Raw genomic sequence first — 22271 nt, 5'->3', positions numbered from 1 at the left:
CAACAAGCCTGTCTGGTACAGGAGACCTCTCAAAAGCCAAACAAAACATGAATTTGAGGCTACAGAATGGGCTTTAGGATTTACATCTGAGCTCCCAACCCATTCTAGTAACAGATTCCATTGCATTCGGATTGTGCCTTCACATATGTCTACCATTTATTTATTTAAGAAAATAGAACTTCATACACTAGCAAAAATTGAAAACTAATAAAAAACACATTTTATACATCTTAACACTTTCCTTGGCTAAGCATTTAGGACAGATTTAAGTAATCAGTTTCTCTTTCATCCTTCCCTCCTGCATACATTATTCACTGCAGGTAACATTTTACCAATTTAACAATACCATTCCTTTACAAAAGCAGCTTGGCAAGAATTTTATAAACAGAACAAAGAATTCAGTACCTGTGTATAAATATATATATATATATATATAACTATAAAGGAGAGAAGATGAAGTTTATAGTAAAATTCAGAGTCTGATTACACTAAGCAGCAGGCTATTTCATCTGTTACACAGCACATGAATCGACTGCTTCTAAATACTGGATTTTATCTGAAGTTCAAATTGCAAATAATGGGCTCTAGCATAGGAGACTCTTCTTTCCCTTCCATATTTTTCCAGGAAGTAAGATCAATGTACTTCAAAAAAATAAATACACACCTTTTTCTAAATAAATTAGAAGTAAATGGTACTTGTGATTCCATATAAATTCTTCGTTAAAATTGAGAAAAAACACTGAATCTCCAATAGAAAAGAACTTATAAATCTTACCTTTGTCAACTACATCCCATACTTCAACTTTAACAATATCATCAGTGGCTAAAAGCACAAAAAAAAAGACAGCGTCAAAAAAATCGGTTTCAGCAAAATGAACAACACTCGACCCTTACCACACATTGTCTAACCCAAAACCAGTACTGTCAAAGTAGCAGATCAAAGTCAAAAGAAAAGTAATTATTGAGTTAAAAGAAAACCTAAACACAACTAACACAAGGCCCACTTTTGAAGGAACGGGCTGTAATCCAATACTGTGTTATCTAAAGAACTTCTTAAAGATTCTTACTCGTATGATAGATTTCCTTTGCATTTTATCAGAGATTTAAAATGTGTTATAAATATTTCATATGCATTTTTTTCATAACATACAGAGGTTCTCACGTTTTTTCAGAAAAGATATAAATTTAATTTGAATAACTTCTGGCCTGAAAGCAAGGCATACAGCTGAAAAACAAAGGAATACACACATTTCAAGAAAATCCATCTTACTAAGGCCATTTTCACATAAATATTACAAAGAGTGCAGGCAGTCCGGCAGCCACAGAAATCCATTCTCCCTGCAAATTTCAAGTTGCACTCTATGAAAAATAAGGTATTCCTGCAGCTTGTTAAGACGCAAAACTGCTAAAATCAGTAAATAATAGCAAGGTAGATTTGAGTTGCTAAAATCTGAAGCAAGACAAACAAAATTCTCACTAGAAAGACACTGTGGCCAGTACTGACAGCTAGCAGTTAAACTTTCAGTTGGCATGAGGGATGGGTAGCTTTGGTTAGAAATATATATTGAATCTGAATAAGCAGTCTGATCTTCACAAAGTTCCACAATGCAGTTACTTTTGGAAATGCTACAAAGCAAAGGTTGGACTTGGAGCAGCTCTGAACTTAAAGCAGTGGAACATGAAGATGATAACATCTGAGAGCAGAAAATAATCTCATAGCATGGCAAGAGAATTTAGCTAAGTGCCACTGTCCAGCTGGGAAACATTTCCCCTACAGAATTCACTGTTGGCTTAACTTAAATGTTTCAAAATATTGTAAATACAGATTTTGAATGATTGTAAAGCTTGATCCTCTGCTTCTGGAGAAACATCCCTTCTTACTTTTATGTATAAAGCTCAATTAGCCTCTCTTTTTCCTCATAGCAATTCTCACTCACCTTCCCATTTGCTAGCAAGGAGTGGGGCACAAGATGAGGAGACGTACCCAGGGTCAGCCCAGCCAGAGCACCACAGGCCCAGATGGGGCCGAAAACACAACAGGCATACAGCAGCCTGCAGCCTCACAGCCTCTGCCCAAACCATAACACTCCCCAAATTCAGTCTGTCCCTGTATATTTCTACAAATCACCAAATCGGGTAGGGCTCAAGTCCAAACGCTCGCCATTACTCGCCCAGCTGTACGAGCAGCTCTTACACCCCAGACTGTGCGGCAGGGCGCTCTCACCGGGACACGGCATGCCCGAGGCCACGGTGTGTGCAGGGTGTGCAGTCAGGCAGCAGGTGCTCAGGCACATATCACCTATTTGAGTTCTGCCCCCAGATTCATACCTGACAGCTGGGACTGGCAGTGCTGCTGCTGCCCCAGAAGAATGAGGGACAGACAGACAGACCGACCAGTCTTGGTGCCTTTCAACAGTCAAGACATTCTGCAAAGGGACTGAACATGCTTTCCCTTCTCAGGCGGCAAACCTTTCAGGGGCGCAGCAGGCATCCAGAAGGCAGTTTGATCTTTCCAGTAGCTCCACATGCAGCAGCACATAAGCACTAAGAAGAGGTTTCTCCCGAGAAGTTGGAACCCCATTCCAAAATAGGCCATTGGGGTGCCACACAGTGCTCTCCTAGGCCTGGTACCTAGTACTGGGACTTTGCTCCCAAGCTCCAGAGAACCCCACCTCCTTATCCTAACACCAATGTACCCTCAGTTATGTTCTCTTGGTGAGTAATTTCCCCAGTACTGAAATCCTGCTGAGCAGCAGCACTCCTAGATAGCTGAGGAGTTGAACTGTTTGACTAGGAAAGATCTCTCTATACCCTTTTATCTGAGGGGAAGTGCAGAACTTAGCTAAGAAACTAACTACACAAGATGCAAAAAAATTGTTTTCCATGTTTGTTGTTGTTGTTGTTTCCTGTTAGCACCAGTGCTTCTGCTGGCCAGTAGCCAGTAAGTTCTTCCTTTTCATCACCAGCTTCATTCCTGATTATCCTGAACACACAAGAGGATAATTACTTTAGTGCTGCTGTGCTGACTTTTTTATGACTCACACAGCAGTAGGAGCAGCATTTCACCCTAATGGATTCTGAAGGCATGTCGCAGGAAAAAGAGTGCCAATGCATCATTTTAATTCTATAACTTGGATTAGCATGAACCATAGAGCAAAACACTTAAAAAATATCTCTACTCAGTTGCTATTTCGCTAAGTACTTCGTAGCCAGTGGCACGTTAAGGCACTGTTCTCCCAGAAAATGGTGAAGAGGTGAGAAGACTCCGATTGCAAGTGTTTATTTAAAAATAAGAATCATTGCTTTACGGGTGGGTTCATATTTACTCTCACGCAATTACATGACTCATTTCATATTCTTTGGATCACAAATCCTACGGAGCAGAGCAACTCTGCAATTCCACGCACCCATCTATAAAGCACTCAAAGTATTGGAACAAAAGCATTTTCTAATTTTTATTTCGGACTCCCTTTTTGAGGCTGACATAAGGAGAATAAAATTAATGACTACCATACCCTAAAAAAGCATACGTTAGACTCGGGAATGGTAATTCCTTACTTGGATACAAAAAATTCCATAACAGATACAACTGGCACAGAAAAGTGATTTGGTTCACTCCAAGTAGGAACAAGCATTGTAAGAATCCTTGAATATTTGACAGTGATATAATTAACATCCGTAAATATTTGCTGCCAACTACCTCATAATGTTTATTCAAGGTAGCTTAAGAGCACGATCACAGGAAAAACAAACTGTATTTTTCCTCTACAGATTAACTTAGCTAACAGGTCAGTAATTAGATCTGAGCCAATCTCTCAGAGTGCGCACATCACCTATCTTGGATGGAAAGTTCTCTGAGAAGGAAACATATCTTGCGCATTTTTTTAAAAAGGAGGTTATTTTTACAAGTATTAAGGTCAGTATTGAATTTCCTACTGGAAATTATTAGTAAAAAATAATATGGTGTTTTATCAAGTGAAAGAAACACAAACGAAAGGCACAATCTCATGTACAGTCTTCCAGCAAATTGCAGCAGCTTGACAACACTTGGCCTTGAGAAAAGTCCATTGCCATATGTACGCACTGCTGCCAAATCTAACCAGGAAGCTCTATAAAGATGTATCCCATAAATGCTAGAATTAAGAACTAGAAATGACAAATACACCTGCGGTTACCAACTGACAGTAAAAGCCATCCTCACGTGTAGCTGCTTTCTACCCTGGGATCACATCCATGTTGAAAAAGCCAGTGCGTAAGTCTCAGCTCATTAAAAGGCGATACAGTCCCTAAAATATGCAGAAACATATAAGATGAATGGATCTTTCTATACAAGGAGCAGCCTTCAAACATCTTTTTGCATGTAACTGTTCACAAACACAAAAAGAATTAGGCATGAATAAGCCTCTTAGAAATCAAAAGCTGTGTTTACAAACAGTACATGTATTACTGACATTGGTTGGAGAGGAAATTAAAATTCAGAGGGTTTTACCTGTGATAACGCAGAAAACCACAATTAACATTCAGTGCAATCTTTAGACTTAGACATCTAAAAATGAGGTATTCCGTGTCTTAGTCTGGTCTAAGTCTATTTAGGCTAAAGCAATTTTGATTTTAGAGATAGCTTCCATCATCCAAACAATTCATAAGCTCTACATTCACACATCAATAACCAATGGATTGATATGCTGGAAGAGAAGAGTACGAGCGTGGGGGAAGGATGGCACAGCTGAAACGCAGTATGCCAGACATCCCGATGCAGATGGAGGACACCACTGCATGAACACCGCAGATCTGTCAACACCTTGCAAGAGCTGATAGGCAGAACATCCATAACATGGTACCCAAAATAAAGGTACTTTTAGGAAGAAATGCAGAAGCTAACCAACACACCTTTGGAGCATGGCCATACAGCGGGTCCCCACCAAAGAATCTAAACACCTGTGACATCAGGCTTAGCTCAACATCAGATCCTGAATGTGAGAGAAAACCACCACTGGACTGAGCAAGGACCTGTTTTTCTCCCCCACCCAAGGCAGAGTGCAGCTATCCACCTGTGGTGGTTTTACTCGGGTGGACAGCTGAGCTCCCCCACAGCCGCTCTCTCACTCCCCCTCCTCAAAGGGAAAGGGGGAGAAAAATACGATGCAAACGGCTCAAGGGTTGAGATAAGGACGGGGAGATCGCTAAACAATTATCATGACGGGCAAAACAGACTCAGAGTAGGGAGATGGTAAAATTTCTTGCCCATTACTAACAAGCTAGAGAAGTGAGAAACAAAGGAAAGAAACCAAAAACACCTCCTCCCCCTGAGCGGTGCAGGGGAACGGGGGTTGCGGTCAGTCTATAGCACTTAGTCCCTGCCACTCCTTCTCAATCACTCTCGTAGAATCATAGAATCATTCAGGTTGGAAAAGCCCTCCAAGATCACCTGGTCCAACCATCCCCCTACCACCAATGTCACCCACTAAGCCATGTCCCTCAGCACCACGTCCAACCTTTCCTTAAACACCCCCAGGGACGGTGACGCCACCACCTCCCTGGGCAACCCGTCCCAACGCCTGACTGCTCTTTCCGAGAGGAAATGTCTCCTCATTTCCAACCTGAACCTCCCCTGGCACAACTTGAAGCCATTCCCTCCAGTCCTATCACTAGTTATCTGCCAGAAGAGGCCAACCCCCAGCTCCCCACACCTTCCTTTCAGGTAGTTGTAGAGAGCAATAAGGTCTCATCCCCCAAAGCCAACTGGTTTACACTAACTTTTGTAGCCCCTATAGCAAAGTGAGCACAGTATTGTGAATGACAGACATATCCTACCCGAAACAGCTCCTGAATAGCTGCTGCCCTGAACAAGTGGAGGGTAAAGGACTGAGGGGTCCTTCCCAGAGCACCAGCCCTACAAAAGCACTTACTCCATCCCTTTTCTTCCCCCACAGCAGGCCAGCACCATCGATACCTTACACACTGAGCAATACGGGTGTAGCGTGGCAGTCATTTCTCCTAGGGACAGGCCCATGGACCTACCTGTGACCCACACCCGTGGGTCTGTATGTACATACCAACACACAGGGCCAAAAAACCCTGTGGAGAGGAGCACTGGCTGTGCACAAATACAACTACAATCTCTCAATATGCCCTTTTTTCCCCATATATCCAAGCTTTTCCCTCAGGATCTTCCTGGTGTGGTCCAGAGCCTCAGGCTCGGCCCCAACCATAGGGAGGTCAGCCCACTGAGGCGAGCACCACCCTGCTCCAGCATGGGATCCCTCCCACGGGATGCCGTCCTTCCCAAACTGATCCTGCGTGGGCTTCCCACAGGCAGCAGCTCTTCAAGAACTGCTCCAATATGGGGCCGTACCACGGGCTCCATCCATCAGGAGCAAACTGCTCCAGCACGGGTTCCCCACGGGCGGCAGCTCCCCCCAGGCCCCCTGCTCCTGCATGGGCTCCTCTCCATGGGCTGCAGCTCCGGCCCAGAATCTGTTCCGGCAGGGTTCCTCTGCAGGCTGCAGCCTCCTCCAGGCCACATCCACCTGCTCCACTGTGGTCTCCTCCACAGGCTGCAGTGTGGAAACCTGCTCTACCATGGTACACCACAGGCTGCAGGGGGACAGCCTGCCTCACCGTGGTTCTCTCCACAGGCCGCAGGAGACTTCTGCTCCAGCGCCTGGAGCACCTCCTGCCCTCCTTCTGCACTGACCTTGGTGTCTGCAAGGCTGTTTCTCCTTGCTCTCCTCTCTCTCCCAGCTACTGTTCTGCAGTAGTTTTTTTTTTTTTTTTTTTTCCCCTTTCATAAATGTGCTCTCTCAGAGGCACAAACAACATCGCTTATTGGCTTGGCTCTGGGCAGCAGCGGCTCCCTTACCTAACATGGGGCAGCTCCTGGATTCTTCTCGCAGAAGCCATCCCTATGGTCCCCTGCTACTATAACCTTTCCACGTAAAAGCACTACACTATCCTTATAAACCTTTTCCACCTGTGTCAAGAAGTGCTGACTCATGTGGAAGCCTGTCTTCACAAGAGCATGAGGATCTCCAGAACTGCAGTTACCAGCTCCCTGTAAACATACAACAGCAGCATCGACCTTCTCTCCTCGCACCGAAACCTACAAAGCCAACAGGGATTGTGAGAGTAACATCCCTAGGCAGATGGCCTGTCAACACACCCTGGGGCTCCACGATCATTAACAAGAGACTTTGGCACGATGGCATCATCCAGCAAGCACAAATTTTATTGGTAAATTAGACAAAGCACCTGATGTTGTGCGCCTCAACTGTGTGCTTTTATTTTATGTATAAGGAGACAGAGCAACTGCTTCAGAAAAAAAGGCGAAGTGGTGTGGATGGACTATATCTGACAGTAAACTAACTGCTGACTTTTTTTTTCAAAGCAAAATCAGTCTTACAGAGCAAGTTCATGCTTAGTCAGTAGCGCATGCCCCAAGGCTGTGGCATTTTTGATCAGGAATCTAAAAGCTGGACTTTAACACCCTCTGGAACCATAGTGTGTTGCAATTTCAGTGCCTGCAGTGTCTTCTCCAGGCTAGATGCAGGGCTTTCAGAGCCACTTTACACTGCCAGAGCAGATGGGAAAAAAAATAAAAAAAAAAATCACACCTCATCTCTCAAAAAAGCTACTGGTAAGATACTTCCGTGCTTCAGTAAGTCAGCCTAGAGCTATTAGTACTCCAACCATTTTTAAAACATCATCATCACCAGTTAAGGGATACTCTTTACATTTTAATCAGTGAAAGACTAGTTTACATCAAGCTCTTCACTCGTACACGACAATGTAACACCAAGCAGGTTTAGCCTCAGAGACAGATTTTCATAATAAACCTGTTTTCATTAGCAAGTCAAGCATATCACAAATACTTCGAATCTTTTGGATCACCTACTAAAAAACTTCCTAGAGTTGCAACTTTCGAAGGTCTATTTTTTACCTCTTACACAGTTTGATTAAAATTATTGAAAATATGACTGAGAAACTGTGAATAATAAGTTAAAATACGATTGATGAGAGCTCACTTTATCTCCCAAGCAGACACAGAAGAAGCAAATAAGGCCGCAGTGGAATTTCTGCCCCCAAGACACAGACCCACTGTCCCGTGACAGTCACTCCTTCCGCCCCCTTTCATCTTACTTTTGTAATTCCAGTGGATGCTGGTGACTTGGATCTCCTGAGTTGGAATATATTCCTCAATAAATTTCTTCCCCTGCAGTCGGTGCCAGAGTGTGGTTTTCCCAGTGTTCCTGTCCCCTCGGATAACAATTTTCACTGGGGAAAAGAGCAAGCAGATAAATAAAGTTGATTAAAAGCAAATCAAAGAATGCTGTGAAGAGCATGTTAACTTTTTGCAAGCATTATTCAGATGTAATTAGTTCTCCCATATTACACAGGCATGATGGGTTTTGTTAAAAACCATGAGACTCTGTCATTAAAATTAGCGTTTATTCAGCGACTCACACTAGCTCAGCAAAAAGAACCAACACCAAGATTGAAACTTCAGAGTCTGCACAACTTCAGCTAGCTCAGTCGCTGCTCTTTTTACCCTCCTGCATTTTTTTACCTGTACCCAGCCCTCCCTCATACCCTCTCTCTTTGCAAGCCTTTTATGTCAGGTTGCTTCTTCAATTACCTCCTCTGCCATTCACATTTCTCCTTAAACACTGCCCATTCCTCGCAGAAATAATCACTTCCTAGAGCCAGTTGCCCCAAGTCACCAAAAGCCCAAGGATCAGTTCTTAGCTGAGCTGAGTTAGGCAGGGTCCCCTGTCCAGAGGTGTCAGTCTGCACCCGGGCACTGGTGCAAAAGTTCTTGTGGATGCTGTAGGAGAGCTGAGAGGAAGCTTCTGCTGAGCCCGACCACCACTGCTTTCAGCTATCCCCAGCTTCCCTGCACTGGTGCAACATCCCCTTTTCCAGGAGGAGCGGAACGAGCCTGTGTGTCGCTGCTCCAGCTCACAGCCCAGCCCAGCTCTGAGGAGGAGGCAAGCCTTGACCACCTCTGCCAAAGGGACGAGGCAGTTAACGACACGGGGATCTTACCTGAAACCGCCACCGAGAAATTCATCAAGCTGCCTCTGTTGATGGCCACAGTTTGAATCAAATCAGATCACAATAAATCTACTTTACATGCACTAGAAACAAGCTAGGCTGAAGCAGAACAAGCACACCACTCTGGGGACATAAATCAGCTTCAATAACAGAAATAAAACCAAGAAAAACTGAATCTCTGTTGGTCCCCTCTGTGGCAGAGGAAGGGCCTCTATGGCAGGAGCTAGGTCTTAACCATTTTTAAGGCACAAACGTGCTGATGGCACTCAGCAAAGGCATTCTTAAAAACCGTGGCCTCGGGTACATCAGAAGAGCCCCACTTCCAGTGGCCTGCCTCAGGCCCAGCTGCCTAGGCCACCAGGCTGACCTAGCATGCCGCACGCCCCTGCCTGCTGCAAGGAGCGTCTGTCCATGCAAAACGCATTCAAGCCCACCCTGAGCAAAGGAAGCGTCCAAATTATCTCGTCTTGCTGCAGGGAAAACAACCCATCTGCAGAGAGCATCGCCTGTACTGCTACCACAACCTGTACGCAGCCCAGCAAAGCAACTGCTTCAGCACTTAACACCACCCACTTCCCAGAGGCGACCCTAACGTTATCTTGTTCGATCTGAAAACGGACTACGCTGTTTTCTAGATCTTCTATTACATCACGGGACTTCTGTTTTTAAATACCATCTTTGCTTTAAGTGGTCACCACAAGCCTGTTGAGAAGCATAAGCTGACTTGAACAGGACCAGAATTTTTATGCTTGCATCTGATACACAGGAGCCGTCATCCACCGGGAAACGGGCCGCTCGGAGACATCTAACGGCAGATTCGGGTGATTAGCATTAGGTTGTGCGTCATCACTTGGGCAAGGGAATCTCAGACTGAAGGCTGCCTTCTGTTGTAACTCAGGAGTTACTGCAGGCATTTCAGAGACAAGCTGAAGAGTAACGGTGCCTGGTAAAACAGACAACATGTACCAAGTCTGTGGAAGAGGTTTGCCTGGGGAAATTCTGTGCTGCAGTTCTGCCGGGCTTCGGCTGCTGTTCTGCTGCCACCCACTAAGAGGTGTTGCTGTTTATTCTTTTACAAAGTTACTTATTAAAACAGCAAAAGGGTAATAAAGACACAAAGAACGCAGTATTTATAGAATGACTTCGTTTACAGGTACCAGAGCATCTCTGTAGAGACAACAAACCATTTCCTGCATTTCCCATTGCCCTGCGTGGGTTTTTGTTTCCTGCTTACAGATGGGGAAACAACCAAAGGAGGATTCCTTCGATATTGCTTAATTAACAAAATGCAGCAAGTTCATGCCACACAAAGAATAAGATCGTTTGTCCCCTTTAGAACCTGAACCTTTCAAAATGCTCTCCCTGCCTACCTTAGAGAGAGATTTAAAAATTCAGATTCCTCTATAAAGCACAGCACGAGCCACTGACACGGTGAGTTTGAGGGGACAAGCAGAGCCTTCCTCAGTCAGGCTGCTCTCAAGGTGCGCTTTCAGGACCACCCACGGATGTCTCAGCTGTGAGCTCTTCTCCAGAAGGGGTAATCCCTAGCTCCCCACTTTTCCTACTGCCAACGCTATTACTTACGCAGCCATTGTTGAGTTGGCTCAAGAAACCGAACTGGCTGAAAACCAACCCCCACATTATCCATTTTCAGCACGCTCAGTTTTCTCCTCTAGCTCAAGGGCACAGCTGCAGGAGCAGTAGGAGCAGCGCCGGCGTGGTTGGGGGGGCAAGGAGATCACCCTCACCCCCCAGCAGCTACACTGAGATCAGCTTCGGGTGCCTGTAGCAGCACATGCTCCATTTGAACATGTCCAACGGCCCTTTTCAGGTTCAGTATTTTCTGCGTTAGGATCTCTTTCCTCCTACACAGTGCGTTAGTTTTCACCGGTTTTTGTTCATTTGTTTGGTTCTCACGATTGGAGAAGTCTTTAAAAATAAAACAGGAAGAAGGCAGGTCGTACAGACCATTTTCAGCAAAACAAAATCAGTATCTGAGACTTTGGATGGGGCAGCTCTGCTCAATGACAGACATCTGCAAGTCAGGAAGAGCTGAACGAGCTTCAGGGCACAGCCAGCCAGGCAAACCACAGGCCCAGGCTGGGTCTGAATGTGACAAGACCAGCAATTATGGGTGAGGTTAGTACTGTTACCTGTGGGACGTACGCAGTTGCTACCTTATTTTGATTTCTAGTTAAATCCGTACTTACTGCAAGCAGCCACAGGCTTGTTAGCAAAGACAGCAGAATTATCTGTGGGAAAAAGGGTAGGGATGGGGAATAGATAAACACGTGAAGAAAAAACTGAACGGATCACTTCTCATTCACTTTGTCACTGTGTCAGGAAAAATACAGGGATTTCTGTTGTGCAAATGGGGAAACGGAAGCAGAGCAGCAAGGACACGGGCCCAGGGAACAGGTCACAGACCGACTCAGGACTGGGAATGGGGAATTCTCAGCACTGCCCGTATTCCTTCAGTATGCTGCAACAGCTAAGGACTTCAGATCCCAGAGCAAAAACCCCTGAATCTCTCTGCTAATAAGCCCTGTATGAAGGGTCATAACCTTATTCTCATGAAGATGCTTGAGGCCGTGACTACAAGGCTGTAATTTGAACACTACAAGCTGGTTCTGCCGCCAAAAGCAGCAGACATGATCTACAGACACCCCCAAGCACAGCTCCCGGGGAGAACAGGCCAGACAGCAGTCAAAGCAAGTTTCCCACGTGTTACACAAACACCTGTGACAGCAACAGGAAAAAAAACCATGAGAAGGTGGGAAGCAGCTGGAAGAGGGAAGGTCTTTCTTTTGGAAGCAGTACCAAGTGAAAATATTTAACAAAACTACAATTGGAAGTTGGGAAGTACTACTCTGAAACAACACAAAGGAAGTAAGGGCTCCAGCGCTCACAGTAAGGATGCACCATACTCAGTAAGTTTTGTCTTTTAAAGCACGTTTTAGACAGGCAAGTAATAAGAGGAGGGACCAGGGGAATTCTTGGAGCTACTGCCTACGGTAGTTGAGCACCGCTGCACGTTTAGGCCAGAGCGATGCCCACGGGGCGGACAGCAGCCTGGGCTCCAGGCACACACGGCGGTGGGTTTTGTCGGGTGGCACGCTAGACACAGCTTTCAGAATAAAGCCCAGAGCAGAAGGTGTACTGTGTTGTGGGGGATGGGACCACCGGACTGAAAACACAGCACTTCCACGTCCCCTGTCACCAGTCATCAGTCTGCAGCTCCCAGGAAGTCTTCTCATCCATGGAGCCCAGCCAGAGCCACTCATTGCACCCTTCTTCGGCCAGCACTGCCTTATGTCAGCTTCCATGGTTGAGCAACCTGGAGCTGGTACTTCCTTCTGTAATTTGTCTTGTAATTTGTTTAAACCAGCACCGCTTCCAAAGGAACGAGATCCACCTCTGCCTCTCTACACCGAGCCTGTTCACTCAGGCCTGTGCTGCTCTCCTGGGGCCAGCACGGCTCGCCGAACAGCAGCAGCCCTGGTCCAAGTGCGAAGCTAGCCCCACCAGGAAAAAAAGAGCAAGTCTTTGCAAAGATTGGTTCCCCGTGCTGGGAACCACAATCTCACATAAACAGCCAAGCCATTAAAATCAAAATTGGTACAGACCCACATCATTTTCCTAATTTCTCTGTACCTTAGGGAACTCTGGTGTTATTTGGGCTACCGTACGTAAAAACAGAAAAGCTCCATCCAGACGATAAAAAGAGCCAATAAGGAGTGTATGCCGGGAATGACGTATGAAAACACTTTTGTTTCAAATTAGGGTGCCCCATGCAGAGCAAGCGATTGCTGCCGAGGGCTGTTAGTGGCCTTTGCTCTCACCAGAAATTTAAACCTACCCACTCGGCAACTTTCCTCCTTTTGAAAACTTACCTGAGTGGGAGGGAGACCATCAATGCAAATCTGTTGACTGGGGCTGTTTGGTTATGAAATGTACTTGACAGCCACGAAAGCTGGCACAGCCCTGCCCGCCCCAAATCCCAGAGGAGAGCGGCATCAAAAGCCACGTGACAAGGCCCACGTCCCAGCCATTTGCTGCCACTTTATCAGCGAGCATTTTCAGCACATTTATATTTCTGGTAAGTAAATGGGCTACACTGCACGATCAGTAGTGGACTATGAAAACAAGGAAATATTTCTGCAGAACCAGTTGTTGACTGCACCCTTTGGTTTAGGGTTATGCAATTCCAGGGAAAAGGAAGAGTTTTAAAGACCTGTGTTAAAGATGGCTACAAAATGAATTTTGTACCCCCCTCTGCTCAATTTCACAGGCTTCCTAAGAAAGGAGCATTGATAACAGAAAGGATATGCAGCTCTCCCCTTCACTTGGCAATGGCCCTTGCAACGCCCATACCCTCGCCACGCTGGAACCCACCCTACTTATCCAGTGCCATGGCTCTGAGGGTGCTTCGAAACTCTTTCATAACCCTGCCCGTATCTCCTACAAACATTATATAACCGTAATACGGGGAAGAGTTACTATGGAGATTGGAAAGCTTCCCTTAAGGCAGGGACAGAAAGATGCAGTTTTATTCTTGATATAAAAGCAGTAATTAGGACACAAATCTTGACAAGACCATGCTCAAAAGAAAAAGCTTTCCAGAGGCTTTTGGTAATGAGACAAAAAGAAACAAAGCTACAGCTGGCAGCTTAGCTGTTTGCATTTTTGGCCCTGCTGTATTAATGACAAGCAGGTACACATCCACTAAGGTTAGGTGGCAGTGCAGTTTGTCAACACCTAACGAAGAGCTGTCCCTTTTCACTGTTGTGCCAGCAGGATGCAGCTGATCTGTACCGCATGCTGCACAAATGTTTGCTGTTGAAACATCAGCTCCTTTCTCCTACGTAATTCACAAGTTGATACAAGCAACCCGGTCTCAAACATTTCCCACTGAAGCACAAGGATATGTTCTGGTCTGTGGGCTCTGCTAAGCCTCTGCAGAGATCAATAGCCTTTAACCAGATCTCCAGGCATGCTTTGAACGGTGCAGTGCTGTACGCCAAGGTGCAATAGTTTCATCTTCACCCCCCATCTCTCACTAGAATTATGTCCCTTAACAACGTGTGCTTCTTGTCATATTCACAGTTGTTTGCTAAGACACTCACTTTCGAAGTTAAGGGCTTCTGGAATATCTACCAGATGTGTTCTGGGTAAATGCAGCAAATGCTCTCCCCAGCATAGCTGAGAGCTTCCAAAACATATCAGACTAAAAGCATAGTCAATAGTGACAACACTAAAAAAAACAACACACCAAACTCTTGACGTGCTAATCTCTCCCTTCCTTGAAATTTTACAATTTCAAATTAAGATACAGCACAAATTCTATTCCTCCGTCACGTGTGCCTGCTCAGAAATTAACCAGTGCCACACTTACAAAGCAGTCTCATTCCAAACTGCCACTCTCTCAGCTTCTTGCAGCCTGACTCCAGAGCGTGCCCATTCCCGCAGACGAGCTGATACTCGCAGTGCTCTGTGGACACAGCTCTGTTTTCAGCGGGGGTGACATAACTACTGTCCCCGTCTCACTATTGTTACTTTGGGATGTGTTTCACATACTTACGGTGCCTTCCTGCAATACTGTGTTAAGAACAACCTTTACTGAGCTTCAGCAGAAAAAAACGAAACCCTGAGCTTCAATACTGAAAGGGAAGAATTCTGAAAAATGTTTCCTGAGAAAAAAGCAAGTGTATCAGTTGCAGAAACATAATCAGAATGAAATTATTTACCAAGGGCACATAAAGGCATACACCACTCACCTTTTATTAAAGTCTGGCAGCGCAGAGCTTTTCAACAGACCCTTATCATATAGCCACTAGAGCTTAATTATAAATACCATTATCCCGGGCTGCAGGGAAGGTCACCCACACGCTCCTGCTACTTTAACTGACAGTAACCGATTTGCGAAGAACTCCCTCCCGTGCCCCAGTCAGCGTTAGGCACGCAGCCGTTCAGGACACCTCCTGCTGCCTGAGGCCACCGCAGGCTCCCAAGTGCCACGCAGACACACACAAGTTTGCCGTCCTTCCTCTCCCCCCAGCTCTGCACGCTCTGACATTTAACTGGCAAGCTCGGCTTTCGGCCGACTACCGGCAAAAGCACCGCCACACGCCAACAGCGCCACCGGGGGCCCCGGCCGCGGACGGGGCGGCCCCGCGGGGCTGCCCCCCCCCCCGGGCCGGCTCTGCCCCCCGCCAGGCCCCGGGGCCGGGCTCCGACTCACTGTTATACTGGACTCCCTTGGCAAACCTCCTCTGCAGAGCCTGGTTCATGGACTGCAGCCCCGCGGGGATGTTCTTGTCTCTGACCGCAGCCTGGTCCGAGCCCACCAGCTTCTTCAGGGCCGAGAACATCGTTCCGCTCCCGCGCCTCCGCCGCCACCGCCGCCGGGAAAAGGGCCGCCGCGCCGGGGCTCAGGGGCAGGGCGGCCCCGGGGGGGGCATAGGGACGGGACGGGACGGGACGGGAGGGACGGGCACGGCTCGGGGGGGCGCGGGTCCCTCAGAGCTCGGGCAGGGCCGCTCCGGCCATGAGGGGCGGCCCGGGCTCGGCGGGGCGGAGCTGCGCGGCCCGGCCCGACCCGGCCCGGCCCGGGGGGCGACGCGGCGGGGAAGGGGCTCGGCCGGGCCCCGCCGTGAGCCGGGCTGGGGGCGCTAACCGGGCATGGCCCGGGGCGGGCGGCGGGGCACGGCGCGGAGCGGCGGGCAGGGAACGGGAGGAAGCGGGCGGGGGACGGGAGGGGGGCGGGCGGCCCCCGCGAGGGGCTGGGGGGGGGGGGCGCCGGGCCGCGGCTCAGCCCCGCCGGGCGCCGTGGCTCGGGGCCGGGCGCGGGGCTCCCGCCGCCGCCATCTTGCCTCTTCCGCCTCGCCGCCAGGGACCGGGCGCGCGCGGCGCCGGCTACGGAGGCCGGCGGGGGCCAGCGGGGCCGGGGGGGGCGGGGCGGGGCGGGGCGGCCCCGGGCCCGCGGGGGGGGGGGGTGGCCCCACGCTCAGCGGGACCCCCGCGGACACCGCCCCCCCCCCCCCCCCCCCGGCCCCCATAACCCTCACGCTCCTCCGTCACCCTCCGAGCCCCCCCGACCACTGCGGGGCCTTTAGTCCTGCCCTGCGCCCCCCCCCCCGCCTCCCTGCGACACCCCGCGCCCCCGCAGTCCCCTCCTGTGACCCCCCCGCGGTCCCCTGCGACCCCCGAGCCCCACGGCCCCTTCCCGAGCCCCCCCCCCCCTCCGCTCTCCCCCCCCCCCCCCAGTCCTCTCCCACAACCCCTGCCGCACCCTCATCCCGCCCCGGGATCGCTCCCCGTCCCTCCCGGGAGCCAGCAGCCCCCCGCCCCGTGCCCCCCATCTCCGGTGCCCAGCTGAGGCCCAGGGGTGCCGGCAAGGCTCTGGGCTCTGAGCACCCCGTCCCGTGCGCCAGGGCCCCCGGTGTCCTGGGGAGGGCACAACCCGCAGGGACGGAGGCAGCCACGTCTCTTCACACCCACCAAGGATGAGGCTCAGGGACCGTGCAGGGAGAGAGCCTCACCACAAACCCGTGGTCCCACCGCACCCCATCCATGTGATGCAGCACGGATTACTCGCCCTCAGGGAGGAGTGGGTGCCTGTCCCCCCTTGCTGCTTCCTTCCCGCCTGCCCCCACCCAGCAGGACGTCAGAGACCCTGGGTTAGCACCCCAGCACCGTGCAGGTGGCGGTCAGCAGGGCTGAGGCAGGGACAGGGGCTCAGCGGACAGCAGCCAGCAGCCCCGCCAGGACGGACACCAAAGGGGAGGCCAGCGAGGACTCAACAGCATCCTCTGCCGCTCCTAGAGCCCAGCTCGTCGCTGGCTCTGAGATGGACACCAGGCTTGTTGGTTACTTTAGAGACATTTACTGTTGAAGACATCTCCTGCACCACCAGGAGCTCATGCGAGGCCCTGGTTCCAGTGCTCGGTGCTCGTCTTCTACCCACATCAGTGCGACAGACGCAGAAACTCCTCATCCTCTGCAAGCAGAGCAGTGTGCAGTATGACAGGCAGACCCACAGACCCCATCCTCACACCCCGCCATGCCCCACAGACAGGTGGCAATGGTTGATGCTTCCCGCTTTGTCACTCTGTCCCTGCTGTCAGTGATAAGGGAAGCAGTCTGGGCTCTCTGCACATCCCTTTGCTGTCCAGGGATGTCACTTCATGTCCCACCACAGTGGCATTAATACACTTTGTACTGGTGACAAGATAATAAAAGATGGGTTCTGCCCTGAGACCCGTTACTTTGTCCCCATTCCCCATCTGCTGGGCTCCCACCCCAGCTTGCCGTTATCAGAATCAGGCTCATCCAGGGCTGTGGCTGAACGTCCCCGAGCTCACTCCCCTCTGCAGGAAGATCTCCCCTGCTACACTGCTGAAAACGAGAATGCTTGTCCATCCGTCCTGGGGGCTGAGCAGGCCTCTTGATTCTCCAAAAGGGTTTCAATATGGAAACCCTCGTGCTGACTAGATCTGGAGGCTCTGGAGGGCATCGCATGGAGGGCACACTCTGGGTGCACCCAGAGTCTCTATTTGGTGTCAGGGTCCCTTCACCCCTTCAAATTTTTCAGCTGCTATTCCCACTGACACTTCTGCCACATCCACTGCTCCCCGCTGCACTCTGGCCTCCCCGGGGCCTTTCCCCCTGTTATCACAAGCATTTTAAAGTTCAACCCCAGCCTTGGTGCATCTGCAGCCCATACACACATTCCCCATGTGTGATGCTATCTGTAGATTGATGATATTTTCCTCGGTCCGTCAGAGGACCGGACCCAGGACAGACCCACCCCAGCTGCAGGCAGACCCAGTGCTCCCGGGTGCAGTCTGGAGCAGACAAGATGTGCAGGCAGCGCCCGCCGGCTTGCTGCCCCAGCCCCCGACACACTGCTGTGCCATACCTGCCAGTGGAGGAGCCCCGCAGTACTCCTTGCACTCCTTCTCCGAGTAGAACTGGTTCCCATTGCCCTTGCAGCCTCCGTAGCTGAACTTGATGCACTTGCCCTGGGCCGCATCGAAGGCCCAGCGCAGCACTGGCTTCTGGCAGGGCCCCTGGACGATGGGCAGCCTGCAGGCAGCTGCAGGGAGAGGGGGCTGCGGCAGGCCAGCAGGACCGGGACCCCCGTGGACACACAGGGCTCGGGGTTGCACGCAGTCCCCTCTGGGGCTGGAGTGAAGGCCTCACCTCACCCGCCCTCCGCATCCCTTCACCCCCTTCCCGGCCCCATGCCTGCTCACCCTCAGTCCGGCATGCCTGCAAGCACCCCTTCTCCGAGTAGAAGTTGTTGCCATTGCCCAGACAGCCACCATAGAGGAAGGTCTCGCAGGCCATGGAAGAGACGTTGTAGAAGAAGCGGGAGAGCATCCCGCTGCAGGGCCCGGGGTCCCGGCTCAGCCGGCACGCATCTGCAGGTGAGCACAACACGGGCTGTGGCAGGCGAAGGGGGCGCAGGGATGCCCGCCACAGCCCCTCTGCCAGGACCCACCTTCCTTGTTGCCAACATATGGGGGCAAGGGTCCCGCGGCTGAGCCCTCCTCAGGTGGCAGCACTGCTCTCCGCGCCCTCTGCTCCGGGAGGAAGAAGCACAGAGCCGCTGTCAGCCCTGCCTGCCCTTCTGCCTCTGGTGACAAGCTCCCCCAGTGCCCCCATACATCTCCATTCATCGGCCTGGGGTCACTCGTGGCCTTCTGAGCCCTGTGCTCAACCCAGACAGGGGCCAGAATCATGCATTTTGGGTAAAGACACTCAAAGTGCCCCGGCCATGCCCTGTGCCGGGCTGAGGACATGCCTCTGCTCCCACTGACACAGGGTGGTGCGTCCTGCAGATGTTATATCTACCCTCAACTGGACTGTTTCTCCTATGAAGTCCCATCCCCTCTTGAAAAACCTTTTAAACTCAACACTACAAGACTGGGACGTGCTGGATGACTGCAGCTGGAGCATTAGTAGGGCAATGAGCTGCCTCCCCCACTGTGGAGGGGAGTCTTCAGCCCAGCTGGGGCACTCAGGAGCGGGCAAAGGGTACAGAGACACCAGGCTTCATGTGCTGCAACTTCTACCCTACAAAAGAATCAGAGTAGGAAAGGGACATTGCTTTCTGCTTGGAAGTGAGCCCTAGCAACACCTGATGCACCTGGGACCCCTGTCCTAGCAGCCTGTGCCCTGTCCTTGCAGGCAAAGCCCACTCCCATCCTTAATTAATTCCAGGAGGTCCTGGCTGAAGCACTCACCTCGGGGGCAGTGGCAGTCTCCTGGGGGACACATTCACCTGGCCCAGATGACAGGAGAGAAGATCAGCAGCTTGAGAGGGGAGGTCCCCTTTCTACCCCATCCCAACAAAGCTGTCATCTCTCCTCCCTCCATCCTGGCCCTCCCTTCTTCTCCCCAGCCTTGCAGACCAAGAAGGAGCAGCCTCAGCACACCATCACGTCGGGGACGCAGGCAGCAGAAGAGGCACATGCCTTGCATGCATTACCTTTGTTGGCCAGGATGAAGATGGAGTCCGCAGGGATGCCCATCTCCAGAGCCAGCTGCCGGAAGGCCTCAATGAGGTCCTCCCGCAGCTCTGGGCTTCTCCCTGGCAAGGGCAAGGAACGGGCTGTCAGCAGGGTCAGCAGTGGCGAGAGTCTGTATGGAGCCCCCAGCAGCCACAGACCTGCAGAGCCCAGGCAGCTGCAGGCCCAGTACAAGTCCTACCCAACCTCTCCTCCATTATTCTTGACCACAGTTGGTCAAGGGCTTGGATAACATTGTTTAAATGTCTCCCAGTCATGAAAGACAGCATCTCCCACCACTTCAGGGTCTGGGTCTCCCAGGCAAATCTTGTTCATCCCAGATAACACTCTGGTTCGAATTGTGTGATGCGGCTCTAAACGGAGCCACAAAACTCAACCTCTTTGGTGTCAAAGATGAGCTGACTCAAGGCACCACCTCCAAAGCCACCCTCAAGTCCCTCAAAGCCAAGCAAAGAGTGGTGTTACTGAGCCCACCTAAAGGCCTACTTGCCCACAGTGCCATAGCCAGACCTACCGTACAGCTTCAGTGTGGTGCTTGGACCATAACTACTTGTCTTCTTCATCAGAATGACTGCGTATTCTTCGTAGTTGGTGCGAAGCACATAGGACTTGATAGACACATCCCATTCTAGGTGAGACAGCAATACAGGGGACATCATTCCTGCTCCTCAGGAAGGAACAGGTATAGACGACAGTGCCAGAGCTGGGGGGTGAAATCAGGCAGCTAATTCAGGAAATTATGAGATTATTAAGAGGCAGTTACTGAAGCAGGCACAACCCTGACACTCTTTCACCTCACCAGCCTCTTATTAGTTGAGGGGACTGGAATCCAAAGTTTGCAGACAACTGAGATACTATCAATGCTCCTTAAATGTGGCTGGTGGGAGCCTGTCCCAGATTGGGACCCTGGGGATGAGACAGATCTGCTGGAATAGCTCATAGTCCTGTACCTACGCAGGCAGCTCTGAAACGGTTTCCCTAAGACCCTGCTCCCTGCTTCCTTGTCTGGAAACAACCCACACTATGGAGCAGCTTCCTCTCCTTGAGCCCTGCTCCCCTGAACCACTTCCCCAGCCACCAGCTGCATCCTTTGAGGCCTGGCACTGGTTCACATCCTGTGACCACACAGCAGCTCTTAGGGCCCAGCAGGCCAGCAGTGAGCCCAACTTACTGGGATTATAGTAGGTGTATTTGCCAGGGGTGCTGGTTTTCTGGTACTCTCCCGAGATGTGAGTGCAGTCACCTTGCCTGGAGGAAGGAGGAAAAGAATAAACAGCTTCAGGTCATCTCTTTTCCTATTTATCTTGCGAAAATTGTGCCTGAAGCAACCAGATTGCCCATGGCACAGGACCCCTGACATCCCTGAGCACCCACAGCACTGCTCGTACCGCAACCTGGTGCTGATTGTGCTGATCTGGTCGGCACTGGGGCCAGGGCCCAGCACCAGCGTGCCCATGTTGAACTTCTCCTTGTAGTTCTTCATCCACTTGCAGGTGGTGCCAATGGCTACATCATACCACTTCCCATACATCTGTGGGGAAAAGAAAGGGACATATCTGCCACACGCCTCCTCCACCAAGGTAGGATATCCCATGGCTTTCTGCAGAGCTGAAATATTCATGACCAAGAAGCCAACTGGTGAGCTACGGTGCAAGGTGCTGGGGCCAGAGCTGTTGTAGGAAGGTGATCAGCACTCAGCAGGATTTCCAACTCAGTGGTCACCCATCTCCCACAGCTTCCCAGGCTTCTGTGCTTGGATCCCTGACAGTGTTCGAGAGCTGTCTGTCAGAAGAGGTGGCAGCCAAGATGTCCCAGCTTTACAGCAGCTTCATGCCAAACTGCTGGGGAAGTGAGGGTCAGAGCTGGACTCCTGTTGCCCATGTGTGCTTACCACTGAGCAGGGTACTGGCCCCTTCTCCCCTCCACTTCTGTCACTTTTTGCATGCGGGACAGGCAGTCCCTGGGAACAGAGCGGGGTCCTCAAGCCCAGGACAGTGTCTCTGTGTCTCCTGTTCACCAGGAAGGGGGGTCGGTACCCACCATGTGCCCCAGCGGAGCCTGGACCCACATGCATGTTGGGTACGCAGAGCTGGGCAGGGGACAGAGGTGCCTGCAGGAGACCCCCCCAGGCAGGCTGCATCCCACACACAATCTGGGGCTTCTGGTGTGCCCTGCCACAGCTCTTAGTCTGGACAGATGAACAGACTGGGACTCATCTGCCCCGCCTGTGTGTTTGCTGGGGCGAGGCCATCCCAAGGGTTGAATCCCCCCCAGACCAGCACCCACGGAGCTGGGTCCTGCACAGCCCATTATGGGAAATGTCATCCTTCTTGCTAGAGAAAAATGAAATAGCTTTCTCCCATCCCTACTACCCCCAACATCCAGGGACCGCAAGCCGCTGTTACCCGCTCAGCATCAAAATTCTCCTGCACTTGGATGTCTTCATCCTGGTCCCCAATGGGGGTTCCGCTGGCCATGGCAAAGAGGAGGAGAGAAAGGAGACCCCAAAACATTGTGTCTGGTGGCTTCAGAGTGCTGCTGAGTGCCAGCGCGCTGGAGGGATCCGTGTTTCTTCACCGCCCTCACTGCGCAGCAGCGTGACCTTCAGACCGCAGAGAACAGCGCCAGCGGGGCGGCCAGCCTGGCGGGGGCCGGGCAGGGAGACGTGGGGGCAGCTCCTGG

At 50.9% G+C, this 22271-nt stretch overlaps 2 protein-coding genes across 4 annotated transcripts in view; both read right to left on the bottom strand.

Moving 5' to 3' along the window:
* RABL6 (RAB, member RAS oncogene family like 6) overlaps nucleotides 1–15827 on the bottom strand; it is a 58410-nt gene extending 42583 nt beyond the window's left edge. The window contains exons 1-3 of one of the 2 annotated variants that reach the window (XM_048054519.2): nucleotides 15296–15825; nucleotides 8140–8274; nucleotides 776–823 (exon numbers count right to left, since the gene is read on the bottom strand). In XM_048054519.2, coding sequence (XP_047910476.1) covers nucleotides 776–823; nucleotides 8140–8274; nucleotides 15296–15425 — 313 coding nt within the window. In that variant the 5' untranslated portion in view covers nucleotides 15426–15825. Of the gene's footprint in view, nucleotides 1–775; nucleotides 824–8139; nucleotides 8275–15295 lie in introns of both variants that reach the window. The other variant, XM_066980496.1, reaches the window with a different exon arrangement.
* Nucleotides 15828–16864: 1037 nt separating this feature from the next.
* Nucleotides 16865–22271, bottom strand: part of AMBP (alpha-1-microglobulin/bikunin precursor) — a 5788-nt gene continuing 381 nt past the window's right edge. Inside the window, exons 1-10 of one of the 2 annotated variants that reach the window (XM_013182735.3) lie at nucleotides 21995–22271; nucleotides 20978–21120; nucleotides 20761–20837; nucleotides 20104–20217; nucleotides 19550–19651; nucleotides 19305–19342; nucleotides 18560–18638; nucleotides 18312–18479; nucleotides 17975–18151; nucleotides 16866–17053 (exon numbers count right to left, since the gene is read on the bottom strand). The exon at nucleotides 21995–22271 is cut by the window's right edge and continues 199 nt beyond it. In XM_013182735.3, coding sequence (XP_013038189.1) covers nucleotides 17022–17053; nucleotides 17975–18151; nucleotides 18312–18479; nucleotides 18560–18638; nucleotides 19305–19342; nucleotides 19550–19651; nucleotides 20104–20217; nucleotides 20761–20837; nucleotides 20978–21120; nucleotides 21995–22102 — 1038 coding nt within the window. In that variant the 5' untranslated portion in view covers nucleotides 22103–22271 and the 3' untranslated portion in view covers nucleotides 16866–17021. Of the gene's footprint in view, nucleotides 17054–17974; nucleotides 18152–18311; nucleotides 18480–18559; nucleotides 18639–19304; nucleotides 19343–19549; nucleotides 19652–20103; nucleotides 20218–20760; nucleotides 20838–20977; nucleotides 21121–21994 lie in introns of both variants that reach the window. The other variant, XM_066980815.1, reaches the window with a different exon arrangement.

Source organism: Anser cygnoides, chromosome 20 (genome assembly GCF_040182565.1).
Source record: "Anser cygnoides isolate HZ-2024a breed goose chromosome 20, Taihu_goose_T2T_genome, whole genome shotgun sequence".
Classification (NCBI taxonomy): Eukaryota; Metazoa; Chordata; class Aves; order Anseriformes; family Anatidae; genus Anser; species Anser cygnoides.
Note: the sequence above shows the minus strand (reverse complement) of the source record. Positions and strands in the feature narration are given on the sequence as shown.